This window comes from Eucyclogobius newberryi, unplaced genomic scaffold, assembly GCF_026437365.1.
Source record: "Eucyclogobius newberryi isolate DKJ021-1_F unplaced genomic scaffold, fEucNew1.0.hap1 SCAF_7, whole genome shotgun sequence".
Lineage (NCBI taxonomy): Eukaryota > Metazoa > Chordata > Actinopteri > Gobiiformes > Gobiidae > Eucyclogobius > Eucyclogobius newberryi.
This window is the reverse complement of record NW_027316389.1, coordinates 26,231,807-26,255,043: the sequence shown is the minus strand read 5'-3', so window position 1 is coordinate 26,255,043 and position 23,237 is coordinate 26,231,807. Positions and strand designations below refer to the sequence as shown.

The window sequence follows — 23,237 nt, the reverse complement described above, 5'->3', positions numbered from 1 at the left end:
ACGGGGTCCGGGGCCCTTTGCTCAGGGCTGTCCGGTCCCTGTATGACCGGAGCAGGAGCTGTGTTTGCATTGCCGGCAGTAAGTCAGACCTGTTCCCAGTGCATGTTGGACTCCGCCAGGGCTGCCCTTTGTCACCGGTTCTGTTCATAATTTTTATGGACAGAATTTCTAGGCGCAGTCAGGGGTCGGAGGGTGTCCGGTTTGGGGACCACAGGATTCCATCTCTGCTGTTTGCAGACGATGTTGTCCTGATGGCTCCATCAAACCTGGACCTGCAACATGCACTGGGACGGTTTGCAGCCGAGTGTGAAGCGGCTGGGATGAGAATCAGCACCTCCAAATCCGAGGCCATGGTTCTCGACCGGAAAAAGGTGGCTTGCCCTCTCCAGGTGGGTGGGGTGTCCTTGCCCCAAGTGGAGGAGTTCAAGTATCTCGGGGTCTTGTTCACGAGTGAGGGAAGGATGGAGCGTGAGATCGACAGGCGGATCGGTGCAGCGGCTGCAGTGATGCAGTCGCTGCATCGGACCGTTGTGGTAAAGAGGGAGCTGAGCCGAAAGGCAAAGCTCTCTATTTACCGGTCGGTCTACGTTCCTACCCTCACCTATGGTCATGAGCTTTGGGTAGTGACCGAAAGAACAAGATCGCGGATACAAGCGGTCGAAATGAGTTTCCTCCGCCGTGTGGCTGGGCGCTCCCTTAGAGATAAGGTGAGGAGCTCGGCCACACGGGGGGAGCTCGGAGTAGAGCCGCTGCTCCTCCACGTCGAGAGGAGCCAGCTGAGGTGGCTCGGGCATCTGTTTCGGATGCCTCCTGGGCGCCTCCCTCGGGAGGTGTTTCAGGCATGTCCCACCGGGAAGAGGCCCCGGGGAAGACCCAGGACACGCTGGAGAGACTATGTCTCTCGGCTGGCCTGGGAACGCCTCGGGATCCCCCCGGAGGAGTTAGAGGAAGTGTCTGGGGAGAAGGAAGTCTGGGAGTCCCTGCTCAGACTGCTGCCCCCGCGACCCGGCCCCGGATAAAGCGGCAGAAGATGGATGGATGGATGGATGGATGGATGAATTAACATTCAGGGGCAATTTAAAACGGTTTTGTTATTCTAGGCAAGAACTTATGGAGAGCAGGTGTCTCAATTGATGGGGTTCAGATCGCATTAAAGCATCTGTATCTTTTAATTGAGACAGGTTAAATGACTATTGTTTTGTGGTACGTTGGATACGACTGTGTGTGTAACATGTTTTATAACTGTAATTTCTGTTGTCTGATTCTGAATCTGATTCTAAACCAAAGCCCACTGCTCGCTGCCTGCGCCCCATAGTAAAGAGAAGAACAAAGAGAGGTGACACCTCAAAGCAGAGCAGTGGGGAAAGATGAGTCAGGTTCGTGCCGGTCTCCATAGAGAGAAAGCAATGGGTAATAACAGTTGGCATCAATGATCAATACGAAAATCATACCCACAGCCATCTGGAACCTCAGATCAGACTCTCTTCATTTAAAACGGTACATTTTTGCGTCTTTGCAGCTCATGCGGCTGCACGCATGGATGGCTGCAGGTCACGGCGCCGTTACCAAGCTTGGCTGAGACAGCTAATGTTTTGGAAATGAAATCCTTTTGCGACCTTTGCAAAATGGGGCTGTGAGCTAACGGTAGCACCTATAGGTTGAAATCCCCTGTTCTAGAATCTCTAGATGATGTAAAATGGACACCAACCATCCATGGGATACAAGTGGCTCAATCTGTTGCCCTTGGGACTGTTAAGAGATAGAACAATGATATTGCTGATGTATTTGTTGTGTAATCCTGCACTGGGAAGCACTTTGGATTAAAAAAATATTAATCAATTATTAATTAATTAATATAAAAGATATTATTACTTCCGGGCCTATGAAGTCAAATTTTAACCAACTCACTTGTTTTGATTTGAATGCACAAAAACAATAACTGTATTCTGTTTTTCCTGACACACAGTAAACTATGAATTTATTTTTACTATAGGACTATGTATTAATTTCATTCATTTAAATTTGTAAAAATATGTACCCCCACTGACATAGCTATCTTGAAACATCTTTGGTTCATCAGGTGGTTCAGGCAAAGTCCCTGTTTCTTTGTTCCAGAAGTTTGACCTGTGACATCACACTTTCAGTCCCCATAATAAACCATTTAAAATTATTTTCACTGCAATAAACCCTTTAAAATTCGCTGCCATCAGAATGTTCAAAATTCCAGAATGGAGGTGATTGTACAATCTAAACAATTAGCGGACATCAGATCGAAATGCTAAAGGTATTTCTGACAAAAAATAAACAAGCATTATTTCTAGTATAAACGTGTCAGAAAACATACTGTGGGCCATATTTTGCCCCTGGAGGTCGCGCTAACGTGAGCGCAGCAGAGCTCATTGCGTCACACCTTAACTGACGACTGCGCAGGGGTGGAATTCTAGACAAGAGTCGTGATTATGCTAAAACATGTTGAGTAAAGCAACTTGAGGGGCGTGGTCTGGTATATTCCAGGAATGTCCAGAATCGTAACTCATAAACTTCGAAACTAGCGGTGATAATAGATGTTCATGAGGTTAATTTTCCTCAAGCATGATTTCTCAATTGTTTGCCTTATTTTTACCTTTTACCTCAAGCATACGTTTTTATTTTACCTTATTTATTTTTTTAGCTAATTCTTAATTTATGCATGCCATATTTGACTCTAGAGACGTTGCTTGGGCCGGGACAGTACATTATCTTTTAATTGTGGGGCAAGTTTGGACAGGTTATAAAATGCTGACTGTGTCTTGTACGTCCGTGTCCCGTGTCATTGCATAAATTCACTTCCTCGTTTGGCTCGTTTCTCTGTGAATATGATACTGGTTGTAATAAAACACAAAGCATTATGTAGCTTACAACACTCCTCTCTCCACAATCTCTCAACTGAGCTGTCTGTGATAATAACGTCCTTAGCAACGGCATGGAAACAGTTGTTGGGGCGGGATCTAGCTGCGGTGCTTCTTATGAAGTATAAATTGGCCTTTAATGCTCTTTGCACTGCATTGGACACCTGCTGCTGGGCGATCTGGGCCATACTGGACCCACAGACTCATGTGCTCCGCTTAGAGAGGAACGTCTATTTGGAACATTTCAAATAAATCCCCCGTCACCTGCGTAAAACTGGCACAGACGGACCGCACATAAGATGAGACTGAGCTGACCACAGCGTGCTCTGTTCTCGCGCCCTCTGGACCATGCAGCATCCCATGGAGCACGCAGGTCCGGTTAAATTGGCACAAATCCATCTTGAGGACATACTCCACGTTGTGCAAAACAAATAAAGGTAAATGAAATAAAGAAACAAGGCTCGAGGCTGTATTTAAATATTATTTATCAATTTTATTTTTGGGGAATTCAACCCGTTTTAGTGCTCACTTCATTCATGGCCTGTATTTAAGGCCATAATAATATCTCCCACACAAGGGGTGATTTTGAATGCCAGTTATATCTGTTATGGTTCAAACACCATCTCCATATATGGACTGGCACCATGCCACTCCCGCTTCCAGCGGAGCCATGTCCAGCCCCTTGACTCCAGCCTTAAGGTCAGTGTGTGTGTGTGTGTGTGTGTGTGTGTGTGTGTGTGTGTGTATGTATATATATATATATATATATATATATATATATATATATATATATATATATATATATATATATATATGTATATATATATATATATATATATATATGTATATATATATATATATATATATATATATATATATAAATAAATAAATACACACACATGTCATAATCATGTAACATGTTACAACAATCTTGTATCCATCTTGATTTTTATTTTCTGTGATATTCTCATGATGATCCCAATTTCTTACATTCCACTTCACATTCACAAGGATCTAATGAGTGCACTGTGCAGTCAGTACCTGTTGGCCACTGGTCGCTCCCTGATTTGGATGGTGCTCAGCTCCTGGTTGTTGGTGCTGGGCAGGCTGAAGCTGCTCTTCTTGCGGTGCCGTCGGGAGCAGCAGGAGCTCAGCCCGTGTGGAGACGAGGACAGGGAGGAGGAGCGTGAGCCCGACTTGTTAATCATGTTGATATCCATGCAATTGGCCTGGAACGTCTGCTCATCCACAAACTCGTGATTCTGCAGAGGAAGACACACAAATGTGGAGTCAACTAGAGCTGTAAATATGCTTATGGTGAGTTGTCTAATGCAATATCCAAATTTTAAGGAACTAAAGACAGGTTTTTTTGTCATTTACTCCCAATCTTGATAGTACAGCTATATACCGGTACACATTTACATCTCGTTATTGTAATGTTGAACAGCGTTATTACATGCTATTCTCACATTGTCAGCACAGCTCATGAATCACCCCGTTACATCAATAATGATAGGCTGTGCTAACTAATGAGTGAAGATGGTTCACAGTGATGACTAAACAGAGGCTCTAGCAAAATTGTTTAATAATTACTAAATGAATCATCAAGGGGATCGAAATATATGGGGCCAGATGTCCATATTAAGAGCCATCTGCGGAAACATTCGCCACTGTTATCCCTGTGACAAATGGGCTTGACTTGAAGGTCAGGCATAAATAGTGTCTGCAGTTGTCCAGCAGGGGGCAGGCCAACACTGATAGGACCACATTACCACTGCCTGCAAACTCTGCTGTATAAAGGGACATAATGTATACACTGGTATCTTGCTCGAACCCATGAAGTTTTTGGGTTTCTTCCCCCAAGGCACCAGTCTCCTACTGAGGAGAACGGATGAGCTACGAGGAGGATGCACTCTTGATTTATCGCACGCTCCTGTCTCGCGCAGAGATCAGTGCTGCCAGTGCGAAAGTCCTGTCACATTAACTCTCCTGGCTCCTGCTCATCTAAATTATGGATAACTTCAAATGAAGTGAGCTGGTTTGTTAGGAAGGATTAATGGCAAAGCCTGGCTGTGTCATGTTATCTTTAGCATGTTGGCAGTGAGAAGACCCAACAGTCCCAAGCCCCATAACTATTTTAACTAATGCTGCAAAGAATGGGAACAGAGTTTGTGCGGGAATGAAAAGGTAACTGCCATAGAGAAAGCTCAGCTGATGAGGCAGAAGTTTCGTCGGGACGTTTTCACAACATTCAACAGTCTGAAAGAGACTGTAAAATCATCATACAAAACAGCATCGAATGATGAGTCTTTACCGTAGTCTTCTCCAGGCAGTGGAGCAGGTGATGGTGTTGGCTCTCCAAAGGCGGCCTGGCAGGCTTCGTCACCAGGGAATGTGCTGCCTGTTTGCAGGCCTTGAGAAACACAGAGAGATAAGTGTAGATGAGCAGGTCCAAGCCATCAAACTCACACAGACTCAGGCAACAGCTCAGTGATGTAGTGAAGAGGAGGCGAAGCGTAAAGAGTCGAGATGCAGATCTGTAGCACGGCAGCCAGTCTACTGAAACCCCAACACGTCTCACTGTAAAGTTGCCATTCTTTCATTCATTTAAATGAGAAAGACCATAAATAAACCCAAGTCAAAATAAAGTGAACTGAAAGTCAGTGCACAGCACCTGGACACAGATGGGTGACTGCACAGATTCAAAACAACACGACACGCTGATGACTCTAGGTGAAGGATGTAGTGTTAGTTTGACCTAAACCGGGATGCTCTAGAAAGACATTCAAATCACATCAAAAACAGAGTTTAGAGGAGACGCAGGCAGAGCTCTGAGTCCTGTAAGCCTTTGGGCTCCTTCCCCTCCAAACCCTGTTGGACAGACATGCAGCTGCTCATGAGTCTCCAGAAGGCCCCTGTCCTGCTGTATGGTCAGAAAGAGAGTCGACATGTTGTGTAATGTGTTGAGAGGACGACCACACAGATGATAGCAGCCCCTGGGTTACGGTATGGGAAGCCCCCTGCGCCCTGTGTGATGGCATGGTCCCCGAGCACAGCGGCATGCAAGCGTCAGCGCGACCCCGGTCAGCCAGCCCCAGCGCCGCCACGCCCCGTTACCTCCTCCAGTGAGACGAACAGCAGCCCATTTTGTTTGTAGCGCATATAGGAATTAGTGCCCCGAATCTTCGCAGCGCGGAATCTAGCAAGCCGAGTTTTCTGTTTGAACAAACAGATCTCTGTTTTAGCCTATGACGGTTTGCCTGTCACTCTAATTGGCTCTGTCTCCCTCTGGCAGCCACAGTATTTAGTTGCAAGCAGCCGTGCTAAATACTGTATAGGATTGAGAAATTCCTTAGCAAACACTTTAACAAAAACTAAATGCACATATTGCTATTGATAAACTGCTGACACTTAAGTCTGAAGATCATTTGTTAAGTCATTGTCATTCCCCCTCTTATTTCTCTCCCACTGAAATACACTCAAACAAGTTTAGCCCACCCACACAGAGTCAGACAGAAACACAATACAAGATTAATATTCTCAGAGATAGTGTTTGCCCTGTCATTCTGTTACCAGCGGATAAGACAGCACCAAGAAGGAAAGGCAGATAAAAGCACAAAACCGGCCCATATAAGAAAAAGAGAGGCAGACTTAGGACAGTACCCTCTGGGCGCGGCGCTTCTCGGCCCGCTGGCTCTGGTGGTAAATCCGGCTGAAGTTCGACACAATGACAGGCACAGGTAGCGCAATGACCAGCACCCCACTCAGAGAACAGATGGAGCCAAACACCTTCCCCACAATGGTCTTTGGAACCATGTCGCCATACCTGAAACAAACAAACAAATAAACTGCCCTTAATAGCCACACCCACACACACAGAAACATGAGAACACACTTTTGAGTTTCTCAAAGTATTTTTAAATGTCTTAAAATAGCTGCATCGTGACCTTGGATTATTTTACAACTTCAAATGTAAAGTGGCACATTTGAAGTGGGTGAGAAATAAATAGAACTTGTCTGAAGTCTCTGGCTCTGGCCTACTTTCAACTTGCCCCCATGATGCTCCGTTCAAATGGTTCCATATATAATTACACACCTGCTGGCTTGAGTTAATGTGTCCATGTTGTGACAGAGCGCACTATTTCCCCAGTGACCTCCGTTAGGCAAACAGCTTGTGAGAGATCCAGGAGGAGCGACCCGTTAAAGCAAAGGGGAGCGGCACCATCCTCACTCCAGAGAGAAGTTTAAGATTGTGCTACTCCACCACTTCAGTGTTTTGTTCTTTCACTGCTCCAAACGGACACTGGATATTGACAACTACATGAGAACAAGAACGTACTTCTTCTGCACTGCAATGCACCATGAGAGTGAAGTTAAACACAATGTAAATGGTCCACTATGTAAAGCAGCAGAGACTGATAAATAGAGGTACATATCAGTGTCAGGTGGCGCTGAATCATGTCCATTAAAGAGATGGATGTGTCTGTCTCTGAGCACACACCAGTCAAGCTGCTCCACTCTCTATACGCCCGCAGTAACAAAGGAAGCACGCCACAGCAGAGCACTGACATTTTACTGCCACAACAAGTGGCAATTATCATTTTACATTAAGATATAATTAGCATTAGCGCTCCTCTAAGGCAATTAGGAGCTCCGGCATCAGGGTGCACTGCAGTATGTTTGTGTGTTTTCTTTGTTGGCTTGTGAAACAGAAATAACATGAGTGATGTCTACAGCACATACTGTAGAGCAGCACATATAACAGCAAACCGCAGGCTGCAGGTGGGAGATGGATGATCAGGACCTTAATGCGTAAATGACCTGAGAAGACCATTAGCACTGGAGAGGAAGATGAATGCAGGTAGAAAGGGACATCAACACTGCTCAGTGGCTGTGACAGCGACGCGTCTCTCAACTCAGGCAGCGTAATGTGGATGTATGGCTACACGGGAGGGTGACTATTTCATAAATGAAGTTGTCTAATGCCCAAGGCCGTCTGCTTGAGTCATTAGCCACAGGTTTCAGTCACATTGGGTCTTACACTGGTCTGGGCACAGAGATGTAAAAGTGGACATTTTAATATCACGCCTGATGAGCCAACGTGTACAACAGTTTGCTTTCAACTTGAGTGATGTCATTACTTTCACAGTTCATTACAGGTCAGGTAGTTTTAATATGTAATTACCAGCAAAGCCTGACAGCAGGTGTCAATTATAGATCCAGGATGTAATGTTGAAAGCCTATTAAGAAATGCATAAGGAAAAGTGTGGGAAATGATTTGACCATGTGTCATCTTGGAGCCAATATCCCATATCAAATATGAATCTACCTTAGGTTCGTGGAAATGTGCAATATTAATGCCTTGTGAAAAACTTTGCATATTTTACTTTCTCTATGTACAAAATTTTGTCTGAACAGTTTATTTTCTGTTGGCCATGGTATGACATCCAGCAAGAAGTGTTACATTTGCCTCAAATTTGCATTTCACAAGCTGTCTCAAGCTGTCTACTGTTTGTATGTTATTTACATGATCACGATATTCTAAGGTAAACATTTGAATCAGGGGAAAAAAATGCCTTTGATCAGATATTCCAGATACGTTCATAGCTCCATGAACAAGACGAATATTTACAAAAACATGATGCAATTACTATCAAAGGAAATCTGTTGGGAATATGATCTGAGAGACCGCCTGCTTTGGGATTATGCCTCCTTAAGAGACACATTTTTATATAATTACCCCACAACTGTCCCCTTTATGAGTGATTGTGTGTCACATACAATAAAAGAAACATAAAAGACACAGGCAATACAGCTGATTTTGCAATAATAATCAATTTGATCATAATGTGCAGCTTTCACCTAAAGGGTCTGAAACACAAAACCTGCAGCATTAGAATTGCTTTTAAAAATTTTAAATTTTTAAATAACTAACCTGAAACATTTTTTGCGATCTTTTGTGCCTCATAACTGAATCAAAATTCCATAACTTCCATCAGTAAGACTTCAACAAATACTAATTATTGTATTATTACTTAATATATCTTGGGGCTTCAAAATATGCTCTTATTGCAAAGGAAGGAATAGAAGGAAGGGAATAGTGATGGGAAGTCCGCAATGTGTTGCAGCAACAATGTTTTTCAGTCCTCCCAGGCTGCAGCATCTTTTCAAAGCACAAGTGAAAAAAAGAGTGGCGCAAAGCGTGCTTTGGAGAAATGCACTAACAGTGATGGATTGTTCATAAGGGAGAGGCTGAGATACACAGGGCCCCCGAATGAAGGCAGAGCTAGGAATTAACAGCAGCCGCAGAGATTAAAGTAATGTTCCTTTCTTTGTTCTTGTTGTCTGCTGTAGCAGGTATCCAGGTTTGCAGTGCGTGCACCTGACATGGGGGAGACACAAAGATGGATGGCTAGATTTTTATCCACCCCACAGAGGAGGAAAAGACATGCCGGGATGACTGAGTATCAATTCTCCCCAATCCAGTGGCTTCACTTCAAACAGCAGCGCGTGTTAAATGGTGCTGAAGTCAGATGACGCCACTGCAGCAGGGCCCACCAGAGAGGAGTCAAACAGGCCCGCCGCAGCAGACAATAGAGGGGAAATGTCACCGTAAAGGGAATATTTGAATTCTTGAAGCGAGGACTTGAATGTTTCCCGCCCGTCCGGGATAATAGAGCAATCAAACATTCATGAGTGTCTGTGCCAACGTGCGGACAGCGACGGGAGGTTGACCTTAAGAGACACTGCACTCGCTCATGACCTCAAGTCTTTGCTACTATAACCTGGAAGTAGATGGACAATATATGCGGAAATGTGTATTGAGATTTTTTTAGAGATCACAATTTCAGATGTAACAATCCATGTACAATAGTGTCTTTAAAATGTTTTAAAGATGTATGTCACGGGCTGAACAATAAGTGTCTGTGTTTGAGCATAGAACTACATTAAAGGAGACATATTATGTATAAATGAACTTGCATGAGCTTTCAACCATGTCATGTTCCCCTCATCATTAACTTATTTTGTTAAAAAGGCTTTATTTCTATTGTATTATTTGTTACTGAACCCACAAAATCACGGTGGTAGCATCCAAACGTGCAAAGCCTTAAATCACTGCACCACCGACAAACACAATCATTACTCAGAGTTGTCTTTTGATTGATTCCTACATGTTTGATTTTGTATTGTTCTGCATTTGAGACTTATCCCCGCCAAAATCCTAGTACTTTGTTGTGGTTATTAGAAAAATACAAAAAGATATCTGCTGCTTGTTACGGTGAAAGGCAACGATGTATCAGTTCTGAACAGGAAGTCAATTAATAATTCTTCACATGAATCGATCTGGGAAGGCTCTCGCTGAAAACCCCCGGGACGCTAAAAAAAATACTTCACGCTGATTGGTTGAAGTGTCACAACAGCGGAAGAAGTAAAATAATCTAAATTGTGTTAAATCCAGAGTTCAGAAAAGCACAGTCCTCTTTCTCATCTATAAATGCATGAAGTGCAATAGTGTGCACGTTTTTGAAAAGCAAAATGGACTGTATTTCTCCTAAAAGTACGGCCATCGGCACCGCCATGCAGTAATTCATGATACAGCCATTTCACTAAAATAGCATATCGTCACAGGGCTCATATAACTATTTAATTTTGATTGTTATATTGCTCAGACATGGCAGTGCATACTAAATAGCAGCTCTCGCCATGATTAAAATACAAAATTATGACCTAATTTATCTATTTATTTATCTTGTTATATTATGCCCTTTTTCATTTGAAACCAATATTGGTCTTAACAAATAACCTTTAAAACAGACAAAATGAAAATGTTTGTAATACATGAAAAGGCTTTGTGACTGTTAAAGCGAGAGCTGAAAAGATCAACAGAGAGCTGCTCTGTTGTGGTGCCATGAGAAACAATACTTTTTGTTAGTTGTCATTTTGGTAGAAAATGAGAAAAGTCAAGAGAAAAGACTGTTCTCTGCCTAAATAATGAACGGATGCGATTGATGCCATATACAAAGAAACTCAAATCAGTCTGGAAAAAAACACAAGCAAATACTGAACATTAAAAAAAAAAAAAGTTACAACAAAAGTATATAAAATCTCAGCTGCTCATTTAGTTGAGGGTAAAATCCTTTCTAGTGAGCCATAAAGGCCTAATATATTTCAACGACTGTGTTGTTCTTCTTTCAATTATTGAAGTATTTTTGGCCCATATTACAAAATGATACAGATCTACAACACACAGTCACAGAGCAACGCCGGTGTGTAAAGGGAAAAAAGCCTGTAATTTGACATCTAGTTAAAGCAATCCTCCTTCCTGAAAAAGCAATCTTGTTCCTTGATTGTCTTCCAGAACGCAGTGTGTGAAATCTGACTGCCATCTGGTAAGTGTGAAGAGAGAGAGGAACAAACACGGCAGATATCTGGATGACTTCACACATACGTCATTTGTTTTTCTGTTCCCGGTCGGAGGGCAGGGCGGTGTGTGGGTACAAGAAGCACAATTTAATCACCATTTTCTAAAATCATTACCCACATTAACTGTATACTGTACACTGTATACTGTATTACTGTATACTGTATACTGTATACTGTATACTGTATACTGTATACTGTATACTGTACACTGTATACTGCATTTTGTATACTGCATACTGTATACTGCATACTGTATACTGTATTACTGTATACTGTATTACTGTATACTGTATTACTGTATACTGTATACTGCACTGTATACTGTACACATCGCCAAAATCAGAAGAATCCTGCCTAAAAGTGATGCCGAAAAACTTATCCATGCATTTGTAACGACTAGATTAGACTACTGTAACTCCCTGCTTGCAGCGTGTCCTAAAAGCTCCATAAAAAGCTTTCAACTGGTTCAAAATGCAGCAACAAGATTACTAACAGGAACAAAAAGAAGAGAGCACATTACGCCAGTGCTGAAGTCTCTTCACTGGCTCCCCGTCGAGTCTAGAATCAAATTCAAAATTCTACTCTTGACCTACAAAGCCATAAATGACATGGCCCCATCCTACCTCAAAGATGCTATAGAACCATATCATCCAAACAGAGCTCTTCGCTCTCAGAATGCTGGCCTTCTGGTGGTGCCAAGAGTCTCTAAAAGTACTGTAGGAGGTAGAGCGTTTAGCTACCAAGCTCCTGTGTTATGGAATCAGCTCCCGACCCATGTTAAATATGCTGACACAGTCTCTTCATTTAAGTCCAGGCTTAAAACGTTCCTCTTCGAAATCGCTTATGGTCAGAGTAGTTAGGAACAGAAAGATAAACCCACAGCTTCAGCTACGCTGCCCTAGGAGTAACTATGCTGGGGGAAGTATGACAGCTTGAGCACTATCCTCTTCTTCTTCTGACTACTTATGCTATCAAACAATATTTATTTTTTGATTCCACTTGCAAATTGTTCACCGCCTTCTTTTTCTTTCTCTCACTCCTGAGGACCTGTGGACCCAGATGCCCCTCTCCTGGTGAAGTGGTCCCTGCCCTGTGTGGACGGTCCCTCATCTGCCTGAAGAGTGGCTCCAGTTCGCCTCAGTCGGTCCCTCTTCTGCCTGAAGAGTGGGTCCAGCTCGCCTCCGACGGTCCCTCTTCTGCCTGAAGAGTGGGTCCAGCTCGACTCAGACGGTCCCTCATCTGCCTGAAGAGTGGGTCCAGTTCGCCTCAGTCGGTCCGTCATCTGAAGAGTGGGTCCAGTTTGCCTCAGTCGGTCCCTCATCTGCCTGAAGAGTGGGTCCAGCTCGCCTCCGACGGTCCCTCTTCTGCCTGAAGAGTGGGTCCAGCTCGACTCAGACGGTCCCTCTTCTGCCTGAAGAGTGGGTCCAGCTCGACTCAGACGGTCCCTCGTCTGCCTGAAGAGTGGGTCCAGCTCGCCTCCGACGGTCCCTCATCTGCCTGAAGAGTGGGTCCAGCTCGACTCAGACGGTCCCTCTTCTGCCTGAAGAGTGGGTCCAGCTCGACTCAGACGGTCCCTCTTCTGCCTGAAGAGTGGGTCCAGCTCCAGTCTCCTCGTGTCCGTCTGTCCGTCTGTGAGAGTCGGATCTCTCCTTCACTGGAACTCCTCCAGGTTTCTACGCTTTTTTCCCAAAGAGGTTTTTTTTGTAGTTTTTCCTGGCCGAGAAGGAGAGTCTAAGGACAGAGGACCCTGGGACATCGTCCCTCGCCACCACAGACATTGTCTGACTTCATCGCCACCACAGACATTGTCTGACTCCATCGCCACCACAGACATTGTTGATTAATTTCTCCCTGTGGCCCTCAGAGGCAACTGTTGTTGTGATTTTGGGCCTTACAAAAATAAATTGATTTGATTTGATTTTGACTGCATACTGTATACTGCAGGAGTCACTAATAAATATTCACCAAGGTTCTCTTTGAGAACATTTCCACAAGCCGAGGTCGACGTGTATGTATATATATATATATATATATATATATATATATATATATATATAAATATATATATATATATATATATATATATATATAGACTACCAGCATATATATATATATATATATATATATATATATATATATATATATATATATATATATATATATATATATATATATATATATATAGAGAGAGAGAGAGAGAGAGAATATATATAGAATATCTATCAAATATAGTTTGATAAAGCTTTAATATGGGGATTATTTCCACCATGTGTTTGTAAAGGAACGATAAAGGAACAAAGCAATCGATTTGATGCAACTCCTGTCAGCAGAGATAGATATTACCTTCTATGTAAGTCTATAGGTGGCGCTCCTGTCCATGGAGCCTTCCTGCAATAGGCTACTGCAGGACATTCCAGGACATTTCCAAAGACAAACATGCTCTGCCCTTTGAGTCCTTTTAGTTGCTGAATTTTATATCAACCTCGTACCTCAGTGTGTTTATCTTCAGCTTTTGTGCTTAAACTTAAGGCTTTGATTATTACTGTCGGAATGTTTGTTAGAATATTAGTATTATGCTGTATCTGTTGTACATATTAAAGTGGTGCCGGTATATAAATGGTAACAAGTAGACATTCTGTGGTAACTGCAGTTAGGAATTGGAGAGGGATCTTTACACATTTGGCAGTAGACGTTGAATGAGTCTCTCTTGAGGGGGAACAGGTTGAAGTTTCAAGTGTAATCACAAAGGTCTAAACCGGGGCTCGCTGTCTCACTCACTCACATGCCAGTTGTGATTACAGCCAGCAGCTTAGCAGTGCTGACTGTGGTCCAAGAGGGTTTGGAATGGATCGGAAATCTGAGGATGCCACGTTAATGGTGTTCAACCTCCAGCAACGGTCAAAGGAATTTTATCTTCGAAATGCAGTTTTCTGATTTTCATCTATAAAGAGTTAGTAGTGGAAGAACTGGTTCTTTCCTTAACTGTGGAACTCGTCAAGGTTTCTACTCTTTCCCAAAGAGGTTTGGGAGTCTTTCCTGGCCGAGGAAGAGGGTCTAAGGACAGGGGCGCTTGGGACATTTGTTTAAGGACACGAGATGCTGGGACATTGCCAAGTCCCTATGGACATTGTTTAATCTGTTTTTTCAGATTTTGGGCGTTACAAAAATACATTGAAAATTGAAGTAATGATAAAAAGCTTAGGTGTAATGTACAAGGTACAAGTTCCAACAATTAAATTAACACCGTAACAGCCTTATATCTCTGAATACCTTTTTGGAAACTCAGGTTTCAGAGTTAGACAATCCAACATGGCTGACTGTGTCCAGCGTTTGGATAAAGTTAAAATAATCATAGTACGTTGTCATTTTCACTTTAGATGTTCTACTGTCCACCCGCTGTCTGTGAACCTGCACAGATGCACAGTTATGCTAATGTCTGTAGCTAACGTCTACAATGAGCTAATTACAATCAAAGCACAACGTTGATTTATATCTTACAAATGTAATGAAACCGTCCGGATAAATACATTCACTTTATTGGATCCACATTTTGGTTGATTTGAGAACTTTCCCACTAATTGTATTAGTAGATTTGGTTTTTACTGAACCTAAACCATAATATAATGCTCATTGTTTTTCTGACTCGGATAAGCGTATAAATGGAACGCAGCTTAATAATAGTATCAATTAAAGACTACAATGAGCTAATTACAATTACAAAACACAATGTTATTACTGTGTCTGGAACGTTCCATAAGAAGGTATTACTATTGTAGGTCAGATTGTGATTAGGATGCATGTATCACAGTGTGAGCTATAAAAAAAAAACATACGTTTATTGCCACACTGTAAAGCATTCAAGACAAAATCAAGGAGGCAAGGAAAAGTGATATGGTGCACTTTTCATATGACTGAAAGGATTTTGCTCGTCTTTTTCATGTCTGACTGTTTTGTGATTTTAATGCATGTTTTTCCTGTTGTGTAAAGCACTTTGAATTGCCTCGTGTACGAATTGTGAACTACAAATTGCCATGAAGAAGCCTGTGTCATGTCAACGTTGCAGTACCTTTAGCTGTGGCATGAGATTATATGCTGAGGCTATTTTACATTACAAGCTAACTTAGGTATTAATTCTAACTTTCAACATATCTACATTCATTCCAGGAGGTACGAACATGAGATGACTTTCAATTCAACTCGAGAAGATCATACGGAGAACATTGTAGCTGACAGCTTCTAAGGGCTATTCTATTAACAGTGTCATGGTTAAGTTATTAAATCTCGGTTTTAATCAAAAAACACTTCAACATGCTCAGTAGAAAGCGATCAAAAGAAACTAATTTGATTAAAATCCAAGCATTTTGATTCAGCTGATCAGAAGATAGATTAATTAGCCCTTTGTCCTATCACTGCACCATCTCTGCCATTCGGCTCATGCTGATAATTACTGGTGTGCATGCAATCACATCATCTAACTCTCAAAATTAATTTCCAATCCTCCAATTTTTCCATTCGAGATTGGTTCAACATCACTAGCCCTGTGTGTGTCGTATCTGTGAGAGAATCCTTTTCAGAGTCTACTATATTGTTGAGATGTCGTAAATCGCTGGAAAAAAGGGAGACTTTGTTGAGGAAAATAGTCAAGGTCGGACACTTTCAAATAACAGTGATTAACATTATTTTATCGTCTCCAAAAGAAGATATGATTGGTGTGCGCTCTCTGCTGACATGCCAGGGCTAGTGTTTGATAACTGGGTGAATGGCTGCTTCTCTGTGTGACCTTCAGCAAACATCCTGGTACACGCTCCGCTCCGTATCACTGCTTCTCCTGATAATTCACACGCTCCTTTCACAGACCAGCAGCAGCACACGAGCCCCCCAAAAATACCTGTTGGAGCAAAATCTGTCACTGATCCTCAGACTAAGGTCCTGCCACTGACTGCACCAATCATAAGTCGATGACAATGAGACAGAGAGAGACGTTGGGACAGCGGCAAGGTCGAGAAGAGTGGATTTTCATATAGTACATATAGCTTATATGATCAGAATTATGATGTCATGGTCTGCTCCTTCAGGAAAAAAACTGGGTATAAGTCTAGATTAATGTTTCACAAACTGTGGTATGTGCACAGGTAATACCTACTTATTTCACGGTTCAGTGTTATTGCAATTATTGTGAAGAGATCATTTTATTTTGTTCCAATATTTAACAAAGAAAAACCCATATAAAACACAAAATATGGAACAAGGCCAGAGAGCAGCAGACAAAACAAAATAAACAGAATCACGACATGTGAAACCCTAAATAGTGGTCCGTTAAATGCGTCTATTTCAAAATTCAGTCCAAATGTTATTATTATCATTTCTTTACATTGTCCGTATGCCCATTATAATAAAACAGGATATTATCTGTCCTGTCCTGGGTGCAACTTGTGTCATCCATTTTTCCATTTGAATTGCCCATAGCAGGAGTTTTGAGGTCCAAATACATAGTTAAGAAAAGTAAGTGAGAGTGATGTTGAATATAGTGCAGTGCCTTCATGTCATATTTCAAAGATATAATGTATGCAAAATATGTTTTCACATTTTTCTGCACTAAAATCATTGTATATCATTTACCTGTTGCTGCTACAAAAATACATATTTTAGCAAAGGAGCTTGTAATTCAGTTAGCTGTAGGACGAAACAATGAATTGGTCAATCATGTTTTAGCCAACAAACATTTGTATCAGTTGTGTAAGTCTGTTTACGTATTCAATCCAAGTATATTTATGGAACTACAGCAAAAAGTGACTTAGCTGAAGATTTTGTACTAAATCATGAGTTCAGTCCACCTTTAAACATATAAATACAGTTTTCTAGTACTTTTGTGTATAAATAGTGAAGTTGTAGTCTTTTGAGCACAGTTTGGCTCAGATATTAGTTCCAGTCAGATATTAGACAGTCTTTGTTGATGTTTGAGCAACTTAATGCTTTTTGGCGTGCTTCCACTGTTCCACATGTATCTTTTCATCCCTGAAACTAAACAGTTATTTAATTTTTTCTATCCAATCATGGTTTCGGTCTTGAGTTCAAAGGTAAATGCTCTCTGCCCTTCCTACTGACACCAACCCATCTCATTTATTTAGATGTACATTGAAATCCCCTTTACACCACACTAGTCCCAAACACTCCTGATACGTCAGAGGCCTCATGTCGAACACAACATTAAAATCTTATCCAACGGCTTCAACGCCAAAGTAATAAAGGCACACTGACCAAGCGAGCGAGCCCCCATTTTTTACAAGGAGCAATGACATGAAGCAAATGGAGCATATCTCCTGCACAACATGCTGCTACATACCTTCTCCAGCAGGCAGAGAGAGCACAATATTCACCCCAGCTGACAGTTAAATAATAGATGTACCAAAAAATGTAATTTCACTCCTGAACTCCATCATACCCATGCAACTATGAATTGAAGAAAATGGATTGTACCGCATGTGTGTGCCGCCAAGGCATAAGTGACATGAAATAGATACATTTTTGGGTGCTTATTTTCATGTTTTTTTTTCCTAGTGAAGAGCGTATGATTTATGGGGCACTGTGCTGTAAGGGCCTTTATAAAAAAATTAGCTGGTAAAAACAAGTGAATAAATGCTATAGATTTGTCTATTTTGTCTTTTTATTGTGAGTTTGATGCAGAGTAACAAAAAAATGGAGTGAAGGGGAAATGCTGCAGAGGTAAAGGTAGTTGGGTAAAGAAACAATCTATTCAGCTTTCTACTTAGCCATGTTAACTGCAAGCTAAATGTGTTGTTTTTCCTCCAAGTGCTAAAATATTAATCAGATTTTGTTTTAGCCTGGCTTTTACTGGCGGCTATCAAAAAAGCTGCAATGATTTTTCAGCACAGTGCCACAGCTCTAGTGTGAACCACTGCAACGCTCTCCAGAGAGAAATGTGGAAAAATAAGAGGCAACAAAAAAGAATATCTAAACTCGAAGAGCTCTGCCAAAGTCTTGGTTTGTGAGGTGGGAAATGCAGTATCTCATAAAATGTATCATATCACACTAAAGCAAAATTGTAATATTGAGGATATAACCTATAATGAAAATAATTTTAAAAGCTGCAAAATTGGAAAAGAACGGAAACATTTTTACTTGAATCTTAACCTCGACATTTTTGCCCTGTTTTAGCACATTTTTGATGGAATTCTTGAGTATTGTCTGAATAATTGTTCTCAGAATACTCCTCAACTCGAGCAATGATACAAAATCAAAAGCAAATAATTTGTTCAACTTGAGTTAGCATCTTTCACATCAAAATTCTCAGAAAAGTCTTGAGCTTAAAACATTATCCAGATGACATCAAAACCTTTAATACCCCTCCACATCCCCCCATTTTTGTACTGAAAAACAAACCTGTTGATTAATGGTTACCAGTATGAAGCGCTTAAGCTACTTTATTTTTGAACTCTCTACAACTTAAGCATCTCATAATCTCCCATGGCAGTTGATTGAAACTGGGGGCTATAAAACGTTTTTTTGAGCACGGTGCCAGAGAGCTACCGTGTGAAAACTACAGCAATCCTCTCCAGTGGGAACTACAAGCCCCAAGAATCACAGCTTACAATAAATGAACATGATCTTCAACAACATCCCTAAACGCCACGTCTCGGTCCCAGTATTCCAATGGTCCTGGGGCACAACATGGAAAAGCCTCGGCAAGCCTCGGACATCCAGAGACCGGGGGGATTATGGGGGTGTGTGGGCTGATAGGACAGGCTCTGATGCTATCCCTCAGATATACATCATCATAGAGGGGAGATCCCACAGGCCCTGGGATTAGCCTGCTGGATTTGCACTACAGGTGATAAGAAGAGAGAAGAAGAGACGCCTGGCAGAACTACACATCGTAATGGGGAGATGGGGAAGCAGAGATAGCCGGGGAGCCGGAGGAGCCCAGAGCCCGCTGGATAATGTGTGCGGTAATAAGGAGTAAGTGAACAATAGCTAGGAGCAACTTTGAAGATAAGTGCGCATCACAAATAAAGGGAGTCTTTTAGTTGAGAAAAAGAATCACGTTTTTATAGACAACACAGCAGAAATTGTGGTAAACGTGTGAAAGGCAAGTCAAGGTTATTTTCATGCATTGGGGATTGGAACATCAAGGTCAAGGCGAGTAAGAGCAAAACGAAACACCACAACAAGGATTCACATATTTTGTCCTGTACAATCACAATTATCTGTTGGAGAAACTGTGGTTCTCAAGTAGCTCATAACTATGTGTTTTGGTCTTCAACGCTGACACTCCATTTAATTTAAAAAAATATATATATCTGATGTAAAACTCCATCAATGAAAACAATTGATGGATACCTGTGGAACGTAAGTAAAAAAAAAAGCAATGACCAGAAGATGGATGATGGGGATTGAACCAACAGACATTTATCAACATTTAAAAAGACTAACGTCAGCTGTGAATTTTTTAATAACTGTAAAATTTCCCGGACAAATGAAGCAGATACAAGGGGACATATGCCAGACGAACAATGCTATTTATTTTGCTATTTTGTCTTTTTCGGTGCATCATGACATTGAGTCCTTTAGCAAGACACTTTCCCATTGTATCTATGTGTTAATCTACTGGATGATATAGTGCACGTAAAAAAACCTACTTTTCAGGTATCAATTGCAAGCAGACATTCAAAATTGTGCCCTTCCATTCAAATCCAGCCGAGATCGTGTCAGTGAATGAGAGTGGGTGCAGTCAAGGTTAGCACTAGCATGCATCGCTACATGCCTGTCACTATTAATGCATTGTAAATGAAGACTTCGTAATGCCACGCTGTCAGTGCTAGCTTTGATCTCCTGCCACAACATTTACCCAGGGGTCTCCGTAAGCTACATGCAGCCAGTAAAGAACCAGGGAGAAATTCCTTCTTTTAGAACCAAGCAGACATTGATAAAACCATATAGAATAATCCGCACGTATAGCCTTGGCGAAGGCACCTCAGCCGGCTCTCTCCCCTTCATATCAAACATGTATTCCCTGTGCCTCCGAAATCCAGGCTTAACCCTCACCCCAAGAAGGCAGGCGCGACTAGTTATCGCGGCGGGGGCTGTGACATTAGCATGCACGCCCTCGCTCATTTGGGAGATCTTCTTAAGAGTCAGGGATGATAAAAAAGGCTTTGCTCTCCCAGTCCTGACTTTGACTCACCCTTCTTTTCTGTGGACTTGCTCTGGGTCTAACTATGAGCTGGAGATGAAACGCCTCATTCTCCTTTCTTTTTACCCTCCTGTTCTATTATCATGCGGCGCTCGAGCAGCCTGCGTGACATTTTTTCTTTTCTTCTGCTCCTCACCCGTTCCCTCAGCCCACACCTGCTGACACTTGAGAAACAACTGCTGTCCTATGCAAAAAAGAACAGCATTTTGCCGTTATTATGTGCCAAGTCACCTCCACTTCAACATATCCTTCTTGTGATTACGACCAGCTCCTTATGGCGATGCCTTTTAATTACCAGATGAATGGTTTTTCAGTGTACATGGGTTGGTAAATTCCAGTTTATACCCTTGGAAGACATGCAAATCTGTAAAAAAAGCAGTAAGCAGTAATAAATCATTTATTAATATGTATTTTTAATTTTAGGCTTTTACCCGTAAGGCCTGTCATTGCAAATTGCTGTGCGCACTGATTTGACAAAGTACCACTTGACATACCCCAGGACATCATACTTACATGTGATTTTCATTTATTAACATTTATCTCATTCATTTATCTAATCTATTATTCTAATCTATTATTCTAATGTATATTCAGATTCCTTGTATCTCCATTAGAGGTTTTTGATGATAGGAGTATATACAACTATACTATGGGCCTAAAGTGGGGTAAATCTCTGGCAGCACTTTGTTAATATTGATGAAAGCCACAGACAGACAAATATTCTCTACACTGGTCACAATTTACACTGGCAGCAGTTCAAAGACATGAATTCACCAAACACTTACATGTCTAAAGATAGAACATAATATTAAATGGAGGACTCACAGGTGTTTGTTGAAAATGGAATAATGCTTTAAAACTCCAAATATATCCTTGAACACAAACTGCATTACTGATTCTCAAACTATGAAAGGAGGAGTTTGTTAAAGCTAATTCAAAACTCTCACAACCTCTTTGGTACATGCATTCATTTATTCCTGCTTTAAAAGGAAATATATTATGCAAAATTATCTTTTCTTGAGCTTTCCACCATGTTATAACTTTGTTCCCTCATCAAAAACACACCAGGATTGGTATTTTGCCTCATTCACACTTCATGAATCCTGTTTAAGTGTCACTCATATTCAGAATTTTCCAGTTTTGAGACGTAGTGCGCCACATTCCGACTGGCCCTATGGTACCCCTGACCGCTCCAAAAGCTCCCATATCTTCTGAGCTGTTTTTAAGTCTATACATCATCGCTGGACTCGTTCTGAGCGTTTCTCACCTATGTAATTCCCTCTGCAGACAGTAGATGGAGCCAAAAGTGAATTCCTGGCATGGGAAATGAAGTCATATTTGTAAAACACAAGATGCCAAACTGAGGGCATTCAAGAGCCAGTTTCAAGGCTAATAATAACACAAATAATGTATACTATTTGTCCTTACGTGTGACCATTTGTGACGGCAGAATGATGCAGGGTGACCTAGGTTTGCAATCAATAAAAAAAAAAAAAAAATGGCTCCACAATATCTGAGCTCTTGATAAGATAAGATAAGATAAGATATCCTTTATTGTCCCACATGGGTGATCTGACACATTTTGGACGTGGCATGAGTGGTATTGATAAATCTCTGCATTTGTTGTAAAGTAAAATGTGAAGTTCAGGTAGTATATAGAAATAGATAGTATATAGAAATAATTGTGCATGCATAATTATACACATTTTGCAAGTATTTGTGACATGAATATTACAAGTATAGATGCTCATGGCTTAGAACGCTAACATCTAACATGACCCCACTTTTAGCCTTGTCCGTGAAATGAGAAATGAGAAGTGTTAGTCCATGATGGAGGTGCCATGCTATTGCTAAAGGGAATTGAGCGTTGCTAATTTGTCTTTCTGTGTTTACATTCTGGCCCATCCTCCTTACATTACCTCGGAAAGCTGGGGGCTAAAAATATATTCCCACTGTCGGTATAATACTTCGATAATGCAATTACACTGCCTGGTGGCTCAATTGGCAGGGCAGAGGAACATGAAAGAGGGGTTGGGAGCACGGCGAGGCGCTGCGCTATGGATTATAGGAGACGAGTGTGATAATAAAATGAAATCATCAGGCGCTCAGAGGCTTATGCTAATCACCACATTTCATATTCATCATAGGTTAATCGTTGCGCACTTGAGCCATGGCATTTGCCTGAACACAGAAGGTTTTGGTTGAGCAAGCAGTCACCTCCTCCTCCGAGCTACAGAGGCCAACGGTAAGGTCAAAGGTGAAAGACCTAAGTTATAAGTAATAATATGCTGTCAAATACTGTCTGTACGACGAAAACTGAAGAAGCTGGACTGACATAATGCGCACATGTTTTTTTATTTTGTTTTAATCTGTATTTAGAAAAAAACAGAACAGAAACGAGACACAGAGAGAGAACAGCATTTTACATAGTCCAAAACCTGTTGTCCGGTGTAAAATTATTCCATAAAATAAAATGTGTCAAATTTTGAAATAAGTCAGAATGTGCTTCTTCCCTGGTGCCAAAAGTGTGCTCCAAAAGAAATCAATTATTGTGTCCATGGCAGGAGTTTTGAGGCTCAAATGCCAGTACTGAAAATGAAAATGACTTTTGCAACCAATTTGGAACTGGACATATCTGAAAGACTTTGGATTATTTGGAACAAATACGCTGGACTACATTATACATGGAATATCATATCTCTGTGTCTTATTCT

General features: G+C 41.5%; 1 protein-coding gene across 2 annotated transcripts in view; it reads right to left on the bottom strand.

Annotated features, from left to right (window-relative positions):
* Positions 1-23,237, bottom strand: part of LOC140348448 (A-type voltage-gated potassium channel KCND2-like) — a 102,732-nt gene that overhangs the window by 13,442 nt on the left and 66,053 nt on the right. The window contains exons 3-6 of one of the 2 annotated variants that reach the window (XM_072434374.1): positions 6,552-6,714; positions 6,006-6,104; positions 5,203-5,301; positions 3,930-4,150 (exon numbers count right to left, since the gene is read on the bottom strand). In XM_072434374.1, the coding sequence (XP_072290475.1) occupies positions 3,930-4,150; positions 5,203-5,301; positions 6,006-6,104; positions 6,552-6,714 (582 nt within the window). The remainder of the gene's footprint in view (positions 1-3,929; positions 4,151-5,202; positions 5,302-6,005; positions 6,105-6,551; positions 6,715-23,237) is intronic. The other variant, XM_072434375.1, reaches the window with a different exon arrangement.